Consider the following 19,993-nt stretch of genomic DNA (forward strand, 5'->3'; position numbering starts at 1 on the left):
TAAACATGATTTGACTCTTCTGTCCTCACTCTCTACCCAAAGATTTCCTGAACTATGAATGTTGCAAGAGGATCTTGTTTATTGCAAACTGAGGTGATCAGTGCCTTTTGAGTGCGTTGGGACAAAAACTGTGAGGAAAAATCTTACAAACAATCATATGAAAAGATTTCCCTGAAAATTAGAGAGTAGAAACTGAAAACAATAAGCCTTAAAGGGGCACTCCAGTTATTTAGTTTTGCACTTCAATGAAGGGGCAGATTAAGAAAAGAAAGGTCAAAATTGAAGCAGCAGACGAGTCTACACAATGGACTGAACTGAAGAACATGGACTGTGTACTTTCAAAAATCAAAAAAGTTTGAAAAAAAGAAAAATTAAAAATTAAAGCTGCAAAGGCTGAGATATCCTGACTTTTTTGTCTCTAGTATGGGCAAAGCCCTAAAAACATTGGATCCTACAATTCCCATAATGCAGTTTGATTGCATCTTTTATTAGATCCTCCCTTCCTGGTAAAAACTCACATCTTTGAAACTCTACACTACAGGTTTGTATCACAGACTCTCTGTTAAAAATGTGTAGATAACCCTGATGACATCACTATGACTGTACTCACCATGATGAATGAACTCACCTTTACGTGCAAAATCAGTGGAGCGCCCCTTAAAGAAAGAGACAACGTGAAGGAAAAGCAAAATGTATGTTAAGAAGTGTCTTACTGTCACATTTTGAGGCTGGAAGGCTATCTGGTGGAGAGGAAGCAGTAGAGTATTTCCACTGAGGAGCACAGACTTCAGATGGACCAGCAGCTCCAGGAGGGTTTGTCTCTGAGGAGTCAGACCCGGATCCACGTAAAGACTTGAGCGCGGCCCGCCAATCTGATTTGACAGGAGTGACGTGCAGAACTCTCTGAACTCCTTTACTTTGATGTTTTTCAGGAACCCTGCCAGCATTTCCTTCTCCTGTAAGTTCACGTAGAGCCACACGTCAATATCAGAAAGTAGATTTATAATAGAAACAATTTACATTAGACGTCATGTATAGAGCCTGTACCTGTCGGGAGGGATGTACGTTGACATCAGGTGATTTGTAGCGGCAGGTGATCTGTCTGAACAGGGCCAGAGCCAGGAGGCTGATCTGAGAACCGTTCAGCTTCTACAGAGAAAATATAAAACAGAGGAGACACATAAGAGCAATGCAGGAGAAAAAATAAGTGAATAAAACCAAGAAGTTTGATTTTGTAGAGTAATCTAAAGAGGTTTGGGAAGACTGAATCAACATTTCTTATTGAGTTACTTCAACAGCCTTTTTTTATTCACTCTTAACTGTTAACATTAAGGCTGTAACTAATGATCATTTTCATTATCGATTAATTCGTTTGATCTATAAAATGTCAGAAAATAGTGAAAAATATTGATCACTGTTTCCCAAAGTCCGAGATGCAACCTTAAATGTCCTATTTTGTCCACAACAGTCCACAAAAGATATTCAGTTTATCATGGAGGACTAAAGAAACCAGAAAATATTGACATTTGAGAAGCTGCAATCACAGAATTCTGACTTTTTTTTTTTCTTAAAAAATTACTCAAAACGAATAATCGATTGTCAAAATAGTTGATATGAAGAACCAACAGACAGTAACATACTAACCTATTCATTCACTGACTAATCAATGTTTTAATTTATTTATATACCAACCTGACCTCTCTGACCTCTAGTGGTAATTACAAGACATGGCAGTGTCTACAGACAACACTGCCAGCCATGTTTCACATCATATTATCTCTGGAGTCTCTGACCTGCACTTCTGTCAAGAGGTTGTTCTTTTTTTCCAGCAGAAACTGGACCATGGCGTCTCTCAGAGCTCGGTAAGACGTCCCACAGCAGAGGAACTGGTCCATCTTGGTCGGAGTCATCCTCTTTGGGGGGAAAACAAAGAACCATTAGTGTGCTTGTTTTCTGTCTAAATCAGTTTTTTCAAAGCTCCTTTTTGCACAGTTACTACTAGATTCAACATGTGGGCAAACAACATTTTTTAATTTTAATTTGTTTGTTTTATTCTCCTCGTGAACCCAGAAAGGTCACAGCAGTAGGTTGTAGTAAATAGTATAGTGTGCTTCACTAGCATGCAGGAAAAGAAAGACTCAGGGAGTTAAAACTGTCTCTCAGTTGGTGTGAATCGATATATTTGCAGAAGTGGAAGCATATTTGTCTGAAATGATGGATGACTATGTATGACAGTATGAAGGATTTTGGCTGAACGGTGCTTTGGTTCATCATCTTGAATGTTATTTGTATCGAGGGGCTTTTTCTGTTATCTTTTATAGTTCTGCATAACTCTCAGCTGTTCAGTCGCTTCTCAAATTGCATGTTTTTTTTACACCATTTACACCTGCATCTGGATATCTGCAAAACACATCAGGAATGTTTTGTCAGACCACGTTTGGAGGTGGTCAGCCTCGCGTTGTGATCGTATCTCAGCAGGTGTAAAGGCAATCTGCACAGCGTGGCCACATTCATGAGAAAAAAATCCACCAATCAAGTTGAAAGGTCACTTAACCTCATCTCTTCTACTAGCTTAAGCAAGCCTGGCAAAAGCTACAAGTAGCGGCGGTAGCTAAAACTCTTCCCTTGCAAAGAATTAACCACAGCATCCATCCGCAGCATTGCTTCCCATATTTGTCGACAAGTCCACCTCCCCCACCCAGAGACCCATGGATTGGATGTCATTATCCAGATAACGTATCCAGAGACAGATCACATGTTAATACCAGGTGTAAATGGAGTCTTTATGATTATTGATAAAGTCTAACGATTTCCTGTTACAAGACACTGTCCGATGTTTTTTTATCCCTCATAGAGCAGCTCTGTGTTTCTGTAAGATAACTCTACCTGCAGTCGAAGGAGGTCTGCTGGGAAGACCCATCTCCAGGTGGGGATGTTCATCAGGGACAGTATGCAGTCCACACCGGAGACTCTGTGGAGGGCTCGCAGCAGGTACACCCTGTACCAGTCGTTACCAGAGTACTCACACACCGCCCTCACCTGCTGCAGGTACTGATCAGCCTCCACCTCTCCGTGTCTGCCAGTATTTCCTGCAGAAATAAAAAAACTCAACACGGTCATTTATTTCCACTTTTCATCAAACTACAGAACACTTTATGGAGTTTTAAATCTCTGTGTTGATGCATCAAATATCATTTTCAGGCACAATCAAACGATTCTTGTGTCCCATTTCTATACTACAGACTAATAATAATACTACACTGTATAGTATATTCTAATCTTCATAGTGCAACTAATTATAACTTTCTTTTAAACTTTTCATCATCTCTTTATTATCTTTCTTTGCCTCTGGCCGCCATCTTTTTAAGGATAAAGATCTGTTATTGTCTTCTGTTTCATGTCTTTGCTTTGTATTGTACTGCTTTTGCTTTGTCTGTCAAGGCACTTTGTAAACTTTGTTTTTAAAAGGTGCTATATAAATAAAGTTATTATTATTATTATATATTAAATCATCATATCATTTTAATGTTCAGACCATAAAATGGTGGAAAATTGGTGGATTTTCTCAAAATCCTTGTTGATGTCAACAAATTTCATGTTTTCTCAGGCCAAAAACTAAAAGATCTCCTTTAGCAGTGACATAAAACAGAGAAAACAAGCAAATCTTCTCATTAGAGGAGCTGCAGCTGGAGAGGTTTGGACATTTTTCTGTAAAAAAATGGTTTAAATGGTTTATTGATGATTAAAATGGTTCCAAGTTAATTTTCTGTTGATCAAGCGATGGATTAATTATTGCAGCTCTATACTACATCGTCCTCTACTAGCAGGAAATGACGCGCTGTGCAAAGGAAATCAAACTGTAACAGCAGAACACGCCTCCATTTTTTTTCCTTTCCTTTGCATTGTGGGAGAATATTGTCCATCATCTGCAGACCAACTGTTTCAAGGATCAATGTGTAGTAAGGATTTGGGACTCAGCTAATGTGTGCAACCTAAATGATGACGTTTCATCACTGTGTTTTAAACTAAGTTCACGCACCCTGAGCAGCTCTCTCCAGCAGCCGTGCAGCCGTGGTCAGACATATCCTCAGCCTGGCTGTGTTGAGCAGGAACTCTGCTGGGTCTACTTGTCTGTCTGGAGTCTGTTTCCTGGCGATCCTGCTCAGGAATCCGATTTCTGCCTGCCGCTGCTCCTCTCTAGTCTGCTCCCCTTCTCTCGCTTCGGAGCACAACAGAGAGTCCTGAGAGAGACGTAAAAATTCACGATCGACATGTGGAAAACATATCTCCGTAAATGTTTTCCTACTATCATCACTTTGGTGGGAAACTTCTGAGGTGACACTTCTTTTTCTGGCAGCAATAACATCAGTTGTTTGGAATAAATAGACAAAATTAATAAGAATTTAATAAATAGTAGAAACAGTATCACATAGAAGAGCTCAAAGTTAGATGTTAGATGTCTAATTGATGAACAGATGAACAGTTTTAAGATGATAATGTCACAGCACAAATAAAGGTGAAGTTGGTGTATTTTACCTGGAAACAGTTGACAAACAGCAGGTAGAGTTCAGTGTGGTCTTCTTTATCTAGAAGGTTCTCCTTCAGATTCTTGAGGTAGTTCTGAATGTGAGCCTTTGCCTGCTCAAAACTGACAGATGCACTGTGGTTAACAGACATGCACTTTCTAGACACGTATGTTTCAGTTTTAGGAGACTTACTACGTTTTTCAATCACTATGCCTCTGAGGGAAAACGTGTCTGTTGTACTTCACTACGTTTATCTGACGGCTGTAGTTGCTGGTTACGTTGAAGATTCAGACTTAACATTTAAAACATGAGATAAGATTAATAAAATGTGTTTTTAAAATAGTGACATCATGAATCCTCAAACTGTCAGTTTATGAGGATCTCAGAGAAGCAGCGGTGTTTGTTTCAGCTTTAAGAGAAGGTTCATAATATTTTACAGTCTGTCCATAGTCAAGTTCCCATTTGAACATTGAAAGGTTTTTGCTTGCTGTAATCAAGCACATTAGGAAGTGGTTAATGTATTTTAAATATAAATGTTATATTTTTCACCTGACAGGCAGCATTTTATACTCTCAGTACTTTGACTTAAGATATTTCAATACATTTTAGTGCTAAAACATAAAGTAAATATTTGAATGTAGGACTTTTACTTGTAAAGGAGTATTTTTCTATTATTTTTCTATCTTTTACTTGAGTAAAGAGTTTGAGCTCTTCCTCCACCCCTGGTTATTGGATTCATGCCCTCACCTGTATTGCAGCAGGAGTTTTGGCAGCACAGATCGAACCACCGGACTGTTGTCAACACACTCCAGGAACGGAGTGAGCTCTCTGGTCCTGTACACATCTCCTGCATCATTCAGGAGAATCAGCTGGTGAACATCTCATCATCAAAGCATCATATATGATCTAATTATTATTATTATTATTATTATTAATATTATTGACTAAACAGTCTCTCACTGACCATTAGCAGAGACCAGTAGGGAGAAGAGCAGCTCCACCAATTCCTCTTTTGGTCTTTGCCCCTCTAACAGACAGAACCTGGACACCACCTCCAGGAAGAAGGAGTTACAACAGCTCCTGACGTCCGCTTGCTGCTGAAGAGCTGCCCTGAAACGTGAAAAAACAAAGTTTTATGAAGGAGGGAAACAGCAAGCCTGGAAGCATTTTTTTGACAACAGCAGTGGATGCCCAGAAGCTGATGCAGATTATTGTACTGTTATAATATTCAGTATATTTTATCAGTACTAACATGAATTATTTCTCAGTAAGAGGATGGTTAAGGACAAGTAAACAAATTATATTAATAAATGTTGTTAAGTAATTTTAAAAGCACCCCTGCATATGTGACAGGTGCATCAGAGGAGAGCACAACTTGAATTAAAATGAGAAAAACCCCTGCACATCAACCTTCATCAGATATACATATACACAATTATACATAGTATACATACACCTGATGAAGATTGGACAGACAGAAACATAAACAAAGTAATTATCACATATTCCAGCAGTAAGCAAGACAATGTGAGGGAGTTTTTCTCATTTTTATACAAATGTTAAGTAAAATAAATGCTGAACTATTGTACTTTGTAAACAGGTTAATGGGGGGCAAAAATTATATCATTAGGAATTATTGTTGTATACTGCTGGGAAGTACTGAAAAAAGTGATATAATAATAAAAAAAATCACAGAGTGATTGTGAAACAGGTATTAAATCAAAATGCATACAATGCGGTATTACAAAGGTCTTAAAAAGTCTCAAGTTAAACTTAGCGAGCTCTGCAGAAAATGAGTGAACTCTAATGAAACAAGGAACATCAACAAAAGAGTGATGGCACTTTTTCATCCATTGCACTATACTATACTCACTCAATGGTTTGAGAAACAGACGGCTTAAAGTTTTGTGGCAGGTCTGCCCTGCATGTGGGACACAAATGCCTCTGAATGCAGCCCTGCAGACACGGCAGACAGAGGATGTGCTGGCAGGGGAGGACGGACGGCTGTGTGAGCTCCAACAGGCAAACTGGGCAAGAAAGGCCAAACCTTGAGAGAAAAAAGTATAATTAGGGAGAGGAGTTAAAGAACTGTGAGATAAGAACAAAATGTATGCATGTGATGTCATTCTATGGTGCATACAAATAAATGAAGACATATTTATTTTTTATCATCTTAAAATCAGTTGCTTAAAACAATCACAGTATAATGAGATGACGACTTGTTTCTAATGAATCATTCAAAAGAAATTGATCAACTGTGTTGAATTCATTATAACGGACATTTTCCAGTTCACTGCATTGAAAACAGATGTTTCTCTAGACTGGCAAAAGTCTTATGAATATAGATATTTAAATGCAGAATCTGACCTAAGCTCTCTGCTGATACACTCCTTGTGGTAAGAATTCAGGATGCGGATCAGCTTCTGCAGTGTGTCCACGCTCCGTACATCAGGCGACTCCTGCATCAGCTGAAAATGAGAGAGAAAAATATCTGAAAAACATGTTTTTTTGTTTGTTTTTTCCCCGCTGATCTCCCATCTAATCACCTACAACTACAGAGATTTTACATTGCTTAAGTTGGGGTTCCCACCGTGTTTTACACCGGAGGCGGGCCAACACACATGAAATAAAGACTTCCTCTGCTAACATAATAAAAAATTAACAAACCTTGCTGAAAAAGTGTAGCAGAGGTTTTATTTCACACAGCAAATGTAATTTAATGTAATCAGTAGTACTGTTTAGGCCGTTATGGGCTGGTTAAACTGATCATGAGACAAGATGTGTCAGGATCTGAGAGGCGTACCACCTTTGCTAAATAAGCTAAATATGACCTTTTTCAGTCATATCAAGATGAAAACACAGAGCCTAAATCCATTATATTTACGTTCAGGTGAAGGTTGCAGTGTTGCAAAGCCAGATCTCTCATTTTAGAGTCATTCTCTTCAACTTTAAAAATGATGTGCTGAATGAAAGATGCAACGACTAGCATCCCATGCCACAGTGACCTGAAAGTGAAAAAGAGATTATAAATAAACATCAAAAACACACAATCAGTTTTTTTCCTCCCCGGACATCTTGGCAGACTCACCTGATGGAGTCCAGATGTTGCAGACAGCCAGTGCTACACAGAGCTCTGTATTTCTGACCAAACGCTCTGTCAAGACACGGCTGCAGAAACTCCACTCTGCTCACAAATGACTCACACTCTCGCAGGGAAGTCACAGTCAGGAGTTTGGTCTCCTCGACACAGATACCAAGAGCTAAAATGTCCTCCACCTGCCAAAAATAAAACGCATTTCATTTTGTTTCACTGCAAGACGTCCCATTTCCCGAACATAACTGTCCCCATAATGTCAGAAAGGTTCCTCCTCTCCCAACTCAAAAATGAGCATTTGTCCATGGAAATTTGCTGCTGCTACCCAACAGAGTATTTGGGTTGAGTTTGAGGAAGTTACAGTAGGTTGCATAGGGTGTAAGTTTTGTTTTGTTTTTTTCAAACTAAATACATTAATTTCCTCTCTTTCCCTCTCTCTGAATGCATCAAAACCGTGTCATGTTTTGCAAGTTTTGCAAATACCGGTATGAGGAGGGAAAGAGACAGTATAGCCAATTCATTGTGTTAGCCTGGCAAGCTAATGATCAGTAATGTACTATAACTGTTAATGTCAGAGATGGAAATAAAGACGAACATGTTTCAAAGGCTCATTATCTGTATGGTGACCATTTAATAAGCTACACCTCAAAGTCAGCTTGTCAAGCTAAGTTCATTGTCAGTTTGGGTTCTTAGGCATAGCTGACATGTTAACATGTATATAGTTAACACTTCTCTTGTACATGTTATTATGCTGATGTTTAGCATGTAAAGTTTAGCATGTTAGCTTATTAACTTGCTAACTTCAGCATTTAGCTTTCTTCTTTGTCATTATTCAATGTTCACGCTACATCAGATGGATGAGAAGGATTGAAAAGATTCTCATATTGAGGACTTGTGAGCATTCATGTCATCTGACAACTCAGGAACGTTGTATGACAACTGAGTTGATCATATGAGGGTTTAAAATACTGTGCATTGACAAAATTACACTATATCCATTAAAATTGGGTTTAATTATATTGAATGATGGACTGACATGAGGCGTCCATGTTTGCTTGGTTTTCCGTTTGCATTTCCGTATTATCAAGTGTCAAGTTGGATATATGGGAACTTTCAGGAAAATCCCAGTTTTCGAGTCATAGTCAATGACTTCAAGGTCAATGTGAAAACTATTTATAAGTCATAAAATCATAATTGCAGTGACTCCGATATGTCATGAACGTGTCATTAGTCTCACAGTACAGCTGAGACTGACAGGAATTCTGCCATTTATAGAGGCATCCCATCATGAACTAAACTAACAACACACTGGATTAAACTGTAGTATCTGTGCCTTTTGTACCAATAAATCCAGACTACCTCATGTTTCAACAAATTAAGGGGTTAGGGTTTAAAAAGAAGCCACAGTAGGTCATTCTTACCATTTCCAGGGGCTCCCTCTTTGACCCCTGCCGAAAGACATCAGCAGCCAGCTGGGGCTGCAGCAGAAATATGTGGCAGAGAGTGTCCAGTCTGGGTGCAAAATGTTTGGCAGCAGCCATTATCCAAGCAGGAGAGAGATCAGGGTCTGCGCCCATGGACCTCTGAAGCTCAGACACGCAGCCCAGCATGGCCTTGGTGAGCACCTGCATGTGACACATAAGTCAAAAGTCAACGGATATTTGGCTGTTTGCAAATTACATTTTACCTTACCAATATGTAACTCCTAATGTCTATACCCTTAGTTCATCCTTTGACTTGATCTTGAAAGAAAGCAGCAGAAAGTCTTGGAGATAGTGGTGGCCATACTCCAATCGCTCTCCGTCTGAGAGTCTCTGCAAGTGGCTGTCCAGCCTGCTGTTGTTGAAGGCGCTCACAAACTGGAGAATCCTCTCTGTGCTTCCGTCTTTCGTTACTGAGGAACAAGAAAGAAAGAGCAAGAAAAATTACCATATATGCTTCAAGGTCTATATAAATCAATAATTTAAATAATGTTTAAAGCTTTATTTTAATGAATACGCTCCAAGAACCAAGACGAACCTGGCATAAATTCAGATTCTTCCCACACACTTTCAAGGTGCATTTTGATGAGCCAGCTGAATGGAGCTGCACTGGCTTGTTCTTCATCGTCCAACATGAAGTAGTGCTGCACAAGCACCTCCTGATCTGACCCACTAGACATTATAACAAGAGACAAGAAAATGATGCAGACTTTTAATTACATTCATTCGGCGAATTATAAATAAATTCAAAAGAAGTAATTGACACTACCTTTGGTTTTGGGGAGGTGTTAGTGGTAAAATCTGTGAATCTGCCAGGATGTCCAACCACAGAGTAATCAGGCCCTGGCTGAGCCTGTCATCAGAGAGCTGGTCCAGATTGGCATACCTGTCCATAACTTCCAACATGCTGACCAAGATCGGAGTCACAGTGGACTGAAGACAGCGCCACAGGGTGTGTCTGCCAGACAAAGACAACACAAGATAGGAAACTTGATTGGCTCCTTGATGGCTACAACTTCTACAAAGGGTGTACAATTCTTTTAGTTATTCTAATTATGGAAAATATTTAGAATTGTTTGCATCTCTATCCTGACCTGCATCAAAATACACATAGTAATAGACAATCATTGGATACATGTGCCACATTTTCACCTTCAATGAAGTGCAGTAGTTCATATGAGAATAGTGCAAATGTTCAAAAAATCTCATTGCATTTGGAATAAAAACGAATCAGTTGTTTCTAGGATGATTGCCTTTCTTCCCAAATAATTTCATTAAAATCTATCAAACAAATTCTCAGATATCCTGCCAACTAACAAACAGCAAACAAAAAAGCCCCAAAACATTAATCCCTCGGTGGATATAAAATATTCTCAACAGTGAATAAAGGATTTTTGTCACATGATCAATTTTAAGGAAAAAGAACAAACATTTTCACAAGTTAACTATCAAATCTGAAGGAGATTTTACCTCAGAGTTCCCCCCTCTTGTAGAGCCTGGCGTTTCTTGGCTTCTATGCTCACCCACTCCTTAGGAGAGCCCATCATCTCTTCTCTCTGTGCCAAAGCCTCGGCCAGTCTACTCAACAACACCTTCTGAAAGTGAGCTTTAACAAAGTTTATAGTTTCATCAGAAAAAATTTAAGATGCAACAACACAGAATATATTTACTACTACATCAGGAACAGATGGTGGTGACTAATGGACAAAATGTAAAATGTCACAAACTAAAATCAACATTAGATGACTATATTCACCTCCTAGACGATTTTGACTAGTTCCCAGAAGAGTCAGGAGGATTTGCATCCGCTGCATGCTTCGTGATGTCATGTCGTCAGGGTCCCTCAGCAAACCCACTGCTTTTTGGATGCATGACCTCACTAAAGATGGGCTTTGGAGGTGGGCTCTGTCTGCCTGTATGCAAACATGAGTATATGGTGTAAGTTTTTAAAAACATTAAATATTTGACAAACATAAATTTGTTTTACATGACTAAATGTAAAAGAGCATAATGTTTATTTACCTTCAAACTCACATTTCTGTCTACTTCAGAGTCTTCTCTTTCCCCCGCTGTTTCTCTGTCTTTGTGGTTTTCTGTTGAAGATCAAGAAATACTGTTTATGTTATGTACAAATTGCACCCTTGAGAAAAAGGAAACCACTTTTATTCCTATTTAACACACTTCTTAATGCTCAGAAGATGCACAGTTTCTACCTGACAGTGCAGGGTTGAGTAGGTTGCTGATGAGAGTTCCACAGAAAACCAACAAATTCAGGCTCATGTCCTCTGAGTCTCTCAGGTCGTCAATATGCACCGAGTTCCAGACTCCTTTGATGCCAAAGACCAAACATAGAATAAATGTTTTTGTATAAGACAGTACGCAAATAGCTGCATTACAACATTCAGTATATTCCAATGAATACTAACCTCCTTGGAAACCAATGTACTGTGACTGACTTGGGATCCTGGAAACCTTCACAATGAAAATCACCCAACACGTCTGTTCATCACGTGACATCAGGTAATTCATGGTGCAGTATCTGGAGGCAGATGGAATTATAAACACACCTGAAACAGCTGTAATGTCATTGTTTCCACTGAGCATTCATGTAATCACAGTTCAGGAGGAGCCTGTCATTGAGCCCTACTTTGCTGATGCTATGAGCTCATCACTGCACTGGGATTCCTCAAGGTCCATCTGGATTAACAGAATGTGAAGAGAGTGGCCAGCATCTTGAAGGAAGCCCCTGACACAGAAAAGACAATAAGAGAAAGATTAAAAGACAAAAAATTATATTAAAGTCATGCTGTTATTATTTATATAGTTCGTTTACCGTATCTTGCTGCAGAAGGAGACCTCAGTGTCAAACTGGTGGAGCGAAAGCAGGAGGATCTTGTCCGTGTGAAGTCCCAGAGCATGAGCTATTAGTTTGACATCTGATCTGGTCAACAAGCTGGAGAATGTAGTGATCTGTGCAAAACCACAGGGTGGATAATAAAGTTAACAATTTGTGATGATTATAAAGGAACGATGAAAATTTAAATTTGAGCTGTGGTTTGTGGCATACCTCTAGAAACTTGCTGGAGTCCTGTTGCTTGTGCCGGCAATCTTCCAGGAAATCCCGGAGCGAGTGGTGATGCTGTTGCTCAAAGTACAATCTTTGGAGTTTCTCCTTCTCCTGGTTTGCTAATTCTGAATACTTCAGCCTCACCACAGCGTCCGGGGTGGCACAGTTCAACAAGAGAACTTTGGCTAATTCAAAGACTTGTTTTTCCTCATTTTCCCCAGCTGACCCAACATCGATTTCTGTCTCCATCTCTTCTTCGCCCTCAGACATCACTTTGTTCTCGTCATCACATACCTCGGTGGATTCGTCATCAATCTTTTCCATTGACACAATTTCTTGCTCTTTTCCAGCTATCTCTACGTCCATTGCATCACCCTGCTGGTCATCTTCCTTAACAGTTACCTCTTCATGTTCGTTAGAATTTGACTCAAGTTTTCCCTTTGGTTCATCTTTTTCATCCTGTTGATGCTGTCTTACAGCACTGTCTTCGACTTCTTGCACTCTCTTTTCTAGTGCTTGCAAGAGAGCACATGCACAGGCATCACCATGAAAGCCCACAAAAATGTCAGACAGCTTGAAATCCTTTGAGACCTCACCCAAGAATTCCTTCACCCACTCCTTCAGTTTGTGGAGAACCCTGTGTTGCCATGGTTCCAGGTCTGTGCTCCGATCTACCCTGTGTTTTTCAAGCCTGTTGATGAGGGGCACCGGAAAGTGTTCATAGACCTTCTTCTGGTCCTCCACTACCACCAGTCTGAAGTTTGTATGGACACGACATTTGACTCTGTGTGAGCCAAGACCGAGATCAACGTATTGCTGCTTACTGAGGTAAACATAGTACTGGTTCAAGGCGTCATAGAGGCTTTCATAAAGATTTTGCATGTTGAGGAGGATGACAGTACGCCCAGTCTCCATGCACGTTTTCACCCGGTTCACATTGCGGCAGATTTGGGCATATTCCTGGTCCTTTGGGAATCCCGAACCAAAGACTATTTCCGGGGGTGGATAGTCTCCTTTGGCAAAGATTTGTTGCTGAACGATGTGGAGAGCTGCATTGTTAGTGGTCAGCAAAAGGAGGTAACGGCTCTCCTGGTTGGTGTCATGATCAAGATTCTTTTTCACCATTTGCAAGGTGCTTGGTCTGGGGATTTCCCCAAGGTTTTGGCAAACTTCTTGGAAAAATATGACTGGGTCAAAACCCTCTGGCTGTCCACTGAAGTTACGCAAAATGGCTTCTACCAACTGTCCATCATCCGGCTCTTGCTGTGAGGATTTCACCGTGGCAAAAATCATTTTGACTAAACTGTAATAATCCCTTAGACCAAAGAACTGATTCTTTGAGGTCTCATCACAGATACTCAAGAAGGCCTTCGCCAAAGATGGGAAGAGGTGTTTGATTTTCAGGAGAATTTGGTTGGAGGATGAACAAATTCCCTTGGCAGTTTCCACAAGTTCATCCTCACTTGGATCCCATCTGGACACAAATATTCCTCTGTTCATCTTCGCTGGGTCAAGAGCCCAGTTGGAGATGCCAACAAAGCCAACCTTCATGTGTGGATCTGGCTTGTCATTGTCAATGCAACCATCCTCCAAGAGAGGATGCAGAGTCTTCAGGGGCATCTGAGGAGAATCTTCTGCTAGTCCTATCTCATCAAGCACCACCACTGATACATACTCGTCCATGTTTTTGTCCTTCTGAAACCGGGCACAGTTCCTGAATGTCCCTATGATGCCCTCGGGACTTGAGTGAGGACTGCACTGGAAGGAGACCATATGAACTTGCTTGAGTTCCTTGAAGAGTTCACAGTGGGAGTTCTGGCCCTGCATGGCATCAGCAACCACTGTTTTAGCCAGTGACTTGGAACTGCCTGGCTTGCCAACCAGAAAGAGTGGGATCCTGAGCTCAATGCACACCACCATAAGAAACACGTTCTCTTTAAGGGCAACATTTTTTGCGATGGTCTCCCTTGTCTGTATGTTCTTAAGGAAGAAGTCTTGACATGATGAAATCTCTTTCTGCAATGCTTGTGAAGAGTCGAATGGGTCTGGAAAGAACCTACAAATTTCAGAGAGGTACTCCTCTTTGGCCACCAGAGATGGGTAGTAGCAGACTCCAACTGCAAGAATCAAGCACTTCAGTGTTTTCTCAAACTCATTGTGATGAGAGCAGTTGTTGAAAAGGACCTTGCTATGCTGGTAAAACCAAACTAGCACTTTCATAGACCTCTCCACATCTCTGAGACTAACAAAACTGCACTCGTCTTTTCGAGTCCGCATGTATCTCTGGGAGGCTGCCAGAACATTTGAAATTATGCTCTCGCAGGTCACTGGCAAACGATGGACACCAATTTTCTTCTGGACAATCTGTTTGATGTAGGAAAGTTCAGTTGAATCACTCAACTGACCAAAGTCCCACACCAAGGAAGCCATGCTTGGAGGCAGAGGATGAACTCTGTACACCAGCTGCCTCAGAGGGACTTTGCCAAGGCGGTCTGCTGTTTCATCTGCCTTCACTCTGTAGCCTAATCCCGCACGTTCCAAACGTTCCACCATCTCAGGTGAGTGCTTCCTGTAAGGATTGCAAGCAGCTATTATTTTCAAGCCACTGTCTGCCTTCAGAGGATTCCCTTTCACTGATCGGTCACACAGGACTTCCTTGATGGCAAAAATGGCTTCTGTGGTGTTGGCCTCATCAAAGAACAAAATGGTGTCTAGTTTGTGCATTGTACGATTCCTCCCAGCGAGCATCTCTGCCTCCCTCACCTTTCTGTAGATCATCTCTGCTGTAGTTCCACCGTGAACCTTGACAAGTACCATGTTCTCTATTGGTCTTTCGTCCCTCTGCAGATCACAAAGGAAACGGACCAATCGTGTTTTTCCACAGCCAGTCTCTCCCATGATGACAACTGGAATTCCACACCGGAACCTCATGTGTATGGCCAACATCTTCATCACATTGTCAGCAGTGAGCTCATATGTTGGGTCTGGATCAAAATTTCTGTCCATGATTCCTTTCTTTGCACCAACAACGCAGGATATCCTTTTGATTTTGTCTGGCCGTTCCAACTGATCAAAGTCCTCAATGAGAGAGATCCTGTTCCGTTCCAAACCTTGAAAAAGTTCTTGTGACATCACATCTTCTATCAGGATCCGAGGGCTGTGAGGATCAACTGCATTGAGTGTGTTTCGCCTCCCACCTCTCTTCACGTTGAAGCCAAGGAAAGACATTGAGAACCGATCCGCATTGAAGAAAATGTATGGATGAGACTCATTTTCCCAGTGCTTACGAATTGTCAGACGGGCAAGTAGGTCATCCTCCAGACTGTTATCAATGTGCAGCATGGAACTTTCATCTGATGTGTTCAGAGATGGCGATGCAAAATCTCTTGCCATCAGAATCATGAACTTCACAATGAAGCCCTTGAAGCCAGGCAGCTGGTCAGCCAGAAATTCTGGATCACAGAAAATTGAGTTCTCACAGTCTTTCAACTGCACATTGAGGAACCAGGAGAAGTTCTTCAGCTCCGCCCAAGATGGATCTTGCATTCCACAATATAGCAGAAAGTGATTGAGACAATCAGTGTGATTCCCCATCAGGTATCCTTCCTGATAGTTAAAACGATCCAGATTCTGGTTGTTCCTGTAGCGCTTTAAGTACTGATAAGGTCTTTGAATCCCCTCACTGCAAAACTCCTGCTCATCTATGAGTGGATCAATGATCTGTTTTGTCAACAGCTGTCCACTGGCCAGCACCTCTCTTGGAGGTTTACAATGGATGGTAGGTAGAATGTCAAGAAGTCCAAGCTTTGTCTGTGTGAGCAAATCACATAGATGCAAATCATTAATTAGGTAAATTTTAGTCTGAGGTAATTTTTACAAATTGGCTTTACATTCACAAAATAACAAAACCCCTTAAGTCTTAAAAGCTTCCTAACCTAAATGACATAATTGAGGGGTAAAAAAACTAAAGTTAATCCTTAAAAGATGAAAGTTGATAAAATGTAATGATTTAGAGCAAATAGAAAATTAAGTGACATTTAATCAATTTAATATACAGATCTAGGAGACCTTGAGGGGATATAATTGTGTACATAGTTTATTGGATATCAAGGCATTTTTTGGCCTTTTAAAGGAATGTACGATTGTAATTTGGTTTGGCATTTGTTTACCTAGAAATAGGCTTTATGTAATGCATGGTCACCAATGGGCAATGCAATTGTGGCAGATTTTGTCCACTTATTTCTAGATGCTACTAGTGATGGGTAATTCAAAATACAAGAATATGCTGTTATTGAAAGCTGAGACTTTCTATTACTTTCTGACCCATACTGACTATGATCTGAAAAAGACTTTTCTACCTGCTTTGGCTGGTTTTGAGGGGATGTGCACGTTCTCAGGACCTCAACTGTTATCAAATGAGCTACATTTCTTCTCCACAGAAAACCATGACTGTCGCTCAAACAGCCCAGGACCAACAAGTGGAACAGCAGCTCCTCCAGACCTGAACGAACCTGACAAGTAACAGAGGGGAAAAGTAAGACACTTTAAAGTACAACCACAACGGAAAATATAGCTATAACTGCAGAGATAAATGCTTGCATACTTACTCCAGCGGTGTCAATGTGCAGGAGAACAGGGTCCTGTTCTCTCAAGGATGCCAGTCTGTTTGATAGACTCTTTATCAAAGAGTCAATATCAACGCTTGGCTCAATCAGTCTGATCCTTATGTGTTTTGCACTGGGAGACCTCTGCTGGAACTTCTCAAACAAACGATCAACATAAAGGGATTTCCCTATTGATAGAAAAAAGATAGAAAAGATCATAAATTATTGTAAGAATAATATAAAATATTATAACTTAAAACCCTAATGTGTAGATTTTTAAAGTTATAGCATTGTTTAAATTGTTCAGTTTACATTATGTAATCAAAGGAGTTAAAGTTATAAGTTTAACCAAAAGTTGTTTAAACACTGATGATTTTGTCACCAGACCATTTAACAATTCTTGTCATAGACAAAGCTCCCTTCTTGCAGATCCAAAAGTGTCTTCTCTTCAACCAATATTCTGAGTTCAGTAGAAAAAAAGGTCTTATTTAGCGGCACTTTATGCAAAATCATAAAGCAAGGCTGTGCTCATTTATATCTGCCGTCTTTGCAAATTTTACCCAGAAATGTTAGAAATGTTCAGGGGCTTAAATATGTAAAAAAATATAAAAATAGCTGCATTCACAACACATAATACAGTTTTTAAACAAGAAACAAATTACATTCTTGCCTCTATTATATGAACATTTGAATAAAGGCAAAACATAAAGAAATAGCCTTACCCACTGCAGGGCGTACAGATGACACCATCCACACTGAAAGCTGATGTGGAGAAACCACTGCAACAGGGTTTTGTGGGTGCGGGTTTTGTGCGAAGTGTTGGTGTAGATATTTCCTGGCAGTTTCTGCTGTTAGACTCACACCAGCCTGTGCTTTGTCATTGCTGAAGAAAGAGGGCACATATCTGTGCTGGTGCTCAACCGGACTGACTATTACCAAACGGTAATGTGGGTTGGCACTTCTCTCAAGGCTCTCAAAGAGCTCTCCCAACGCCACACTGACATCGTATCCAAGCAGCCCTGCATTGACAAGAGAATATATCTTCTGCCAGTTTTGTCTAGAGCCTTGACCGAGAACTCGACGGAGAAAGATCTCCACCTCCTCCTCTGATGTTTCCTCTCTGCAGACTAGAACCTCATCAGCAGATGGCAGAGGCTGCTTTGAACTTTGCATGTAAAACGACAAGGTGGTCGTGAAAACTTCTGCACTGGGACAAAGCACAAGATTGGGTTTTCCCTCCTGCAGAATCGATGGAAAGTTCCTGATCGTATGTTGCTGGTTCATGTCTGCAAGGCACGAGAGGAAGTGGGCCAGAGTTGAGATGTCCAAGTACTCGGTGAGGTACTGTGGCATGTCCTCCATGAATCGTTTCCAGAGGCTTTCAAGACTGTCCTCCTCGTGCCTCCTTAAGCCCTCTGCTTCATCTTCTTCATCTTCTGAGGAAAATTCAATCAAATTCTCAGCCTCTTTCATGTCCTCTTGACTGTGTCCTCGTGAAGCTGGGATTATGTCCACAGAAGGTTCGTTATACTGATCTTCGTCATCAAACTCAGCATCTTCCAATTCATCGTCCTTTGAAGTTATACTTGCTGCATTAGTGTATGCGGCTCTGATATCGGCTAGAGTGCACTGGGGCTTTATTGGAAACAGTAAATGCCATAACTGTTGAGGAACTGAGGCCTGCCATTGACACACTTTGTGTATCCAGTGGCACAGGTACACCATCTGCTCTGAGGTGTAGTGGTTCAGCAAGTTGAAGTTGGAGCGCATTTCACTGATGAAGGAGCGCCACTTTTTCTGACATTCGTCCATGGAGTGAGCAAGCTTTTGTAGCTGCTCCATCACCTTGCCATTGTACACCATCTCGTGACCCATCAGGGAGGTCAGGTGACAGAAGGTGACTGTGATGCACGGTTGCAGTTCTGGGCAGCACTGGACCTGAGCATGCCATTCCCTGAAGAGAATGTTACCAGATGTTTGCATCTGAAGAAGGATAGTGCCGAGTCTCTGAACTCCTTCGAAAACCTACAGTGCATGTAGACAAGAGTGTAGAGATTTATACAGTTATTCTAACAAAATAACTTACACCACACACGTTGGGCTTAAAGCTGAAATCTTTAGTTTTCTTTGGTTAAAGTGTCACAGAGGGGTGAAAGAGTTACCAAGTGCCAACTCTTTCACCCACCTGAAATCTCCAGAGCTTTTTTGGCTCATTGTTTTGGTTTTACTGCATATTTAGTAAAAGTCTAAAGTACCCTCCTTCAAAAAGTTAAAGTTCCCTCCACTCAAGTTTTTCTTCTTGTTCCTTCAGTTGGATGTTGTGTATGTATGTACAGTGTTTGTCACTACAAGGCTGTTTTCACATTCATCTGTGCTCACCTTAAAACGGATTTTACATAAAGAAATTATTATTCAAATCAAAGTATTTTCATATCTCTTAAAACACTCTGTACACTACCTACTCAGCACGAAATGGCAAAGAGATGAAGTTAGAGACTAGCTGGTGATAAAAGTTGAACATTTATCAGCTAAAAAGACAGATATTTGTACATATTTGTCAGAGATTTGTGTAGACCAACCGAGAGCTAAAATAAAAGTCAATATATCTACTGTTTGGTATCTACTGGGTGTCTAAACAGATAAATGTTTGGTGACAATGTTTGAGTATCTGTGTCAAATGTGTCAATAAATGCAACTTTAAAATATTGTAATTTGATGTCATATGTGTCTTTTTAGATGCTAAGACTGGTACATTGGATTCTGCTCTCTTCAATCACCATAATGACAATCTCAATAAAGTTACAGTAATTTCATCACTTTAGAAAGCTAGCTAGCTTATAACTAGCCACTCTGTCATTTTTGTTGTAGTTTGAACATAATTTAAATAACCTCTCACCACTATATGGGCCTTCTGCTTGCAGAAAGTTATAAACTATAGCTTTAAATTCATAATAGTCTTTTACAAAAGCCACTGACCTCTGTGAACCTGTTGACTTGTTCTCTGCCGTGCTCCCCTTTGGACGACATGAGCATAAGTTTGTTCTGAAGCTCCAGCAGGTCTTCAAGTCTGTAGCTCTTGTCCTCTCTGCCCCGTCTCACTGTCACCTTCACCATGTTTTCTAGACATCTCTGCAAACAAGTGAAAGTCTCTCAAAAACATCTTAAAATATCTTGAAATATTGGTTGTGTTTATATTATCTTTGACATATCGTTTAATGGAA

General features: G+C 40.5%; 1 protein-coding gene across 1 annotated transcript in view; it reads right to left on the bottom strand.

Annotated features, from left to right (window-relative positions):
• The window catches only part of rnf213b (ring finger protein 213b), a 48,815-nt gene that overhangs the window by 16,971 nt on the left and 11,851 nt on the right, over window positions 1-19,993 (bottom strand). Inside the window, exons 23-50 of the mRNA XM_042396671.1 lie at window positions 19,749-19,901; window positions 17,495-18,797; window positions 16,776-16,960; window positions 16,527-16,679; window positions 12,169-15,978; window positions 11,935-12,071; window positions 11,749-11,847; window positions 11,528-11,640; window positions 11,315-11,428; window positions 11,124-11,194; window positions 10,858-11,014; window positions 10,572-10,707; window positions 9,871-10,059; window positions 9,640-9,773; window positions 9,339-9,514; window positions 9,042-9,245; window positions 7,615-7,802; window positions 7,411-7,531; window positions 6,894-6,994; window positions 6,400-6,573; window positions 5,491-5,636; window positions 5,274-5,373; window positions 4,537-4,648; window positions 4,040-4,241; window positions 2,887-3,089; window positions 1,794-1,913; window positions 1,048-1,149; window positions 714-956 (exon numbers count right to left, since the gene is read on the bottom strand). Coding sequence (XP_042252605.1) covers window positions 714-956; window positions 1,048-1,149; window positions 1,794-1,913; window positions 2,887-3,089; window positions 4,040-4,241; window positions 4,537-4,648; window positions 5,274-5,373; window positions 5,491-5,636; window positions 6,400-6,573; window positions 6,894-6,994; window positions 7,411-7,531; window positions 7,615-7,802; window positions 9,042-9,245; window positions 9,339-9,514; window positions 9,640-9,773; window positions 9,871-10,059; window positions 10,572-10,707; window positions 10,858-11,014; window positions 11,124-11,194; window positions 11,315-11,428; window positions 11,528-11,640; window positions 11,749-11,847; window positions 11,935-12,071; window positions 12,169-15,978; window positions 16,527-16,679; window positions 16,776-16,960; window positions 17,495-18,797; window positions 19,749-19,901 — 8,946 coding nt within the window. The remainder of the gene's footprint in view (window positions 1-713; window positions 957-1,047; window positions 1,150-1,793; window positions 1,914-2,886; window positions 3,090-4,039; window positions 4,242-4,536; window positions 4,649-5,273; window positions 5,374-5,490; window positions 5,637-6,399; window positions 6,574-6,893; window positions 6,995-7,410; window positions 7,532-7,614; window positions 7,803-9,041; window positions 9,246-9,338; window positions 9,515-9,639; window positions 9,774-9,870; window positions 10,060-10,571; window positions 10,708-10,857; window positions 11,015-11,123; window positions 11,195-11,314; window positions 11,429-11,527; window positions 11,641-11,748; window positions 11,848-11,934; window positions 12,072-12,168; window positions 15,979-16,526; window positions 16,680-16,775; window positions 16,961-17,494; window positions 18,798-19,748; window positions 19,902-19,993) is intronic.

Source organism: Thunnus maccoyii, chromosome 20, assembly GCF_910596095.1.
Source record: "Thunnus maccoyii chromosome 20, fThuMac1.1, whole genome shotgun sequence".
In the NCBI taxonomy this organism is placed as follows: Eukaryota; Metazoa; Chordata; class Actinopteri; order Scombriformes; family Scombridae; genus Thunnus; species Thunnus maccoyii.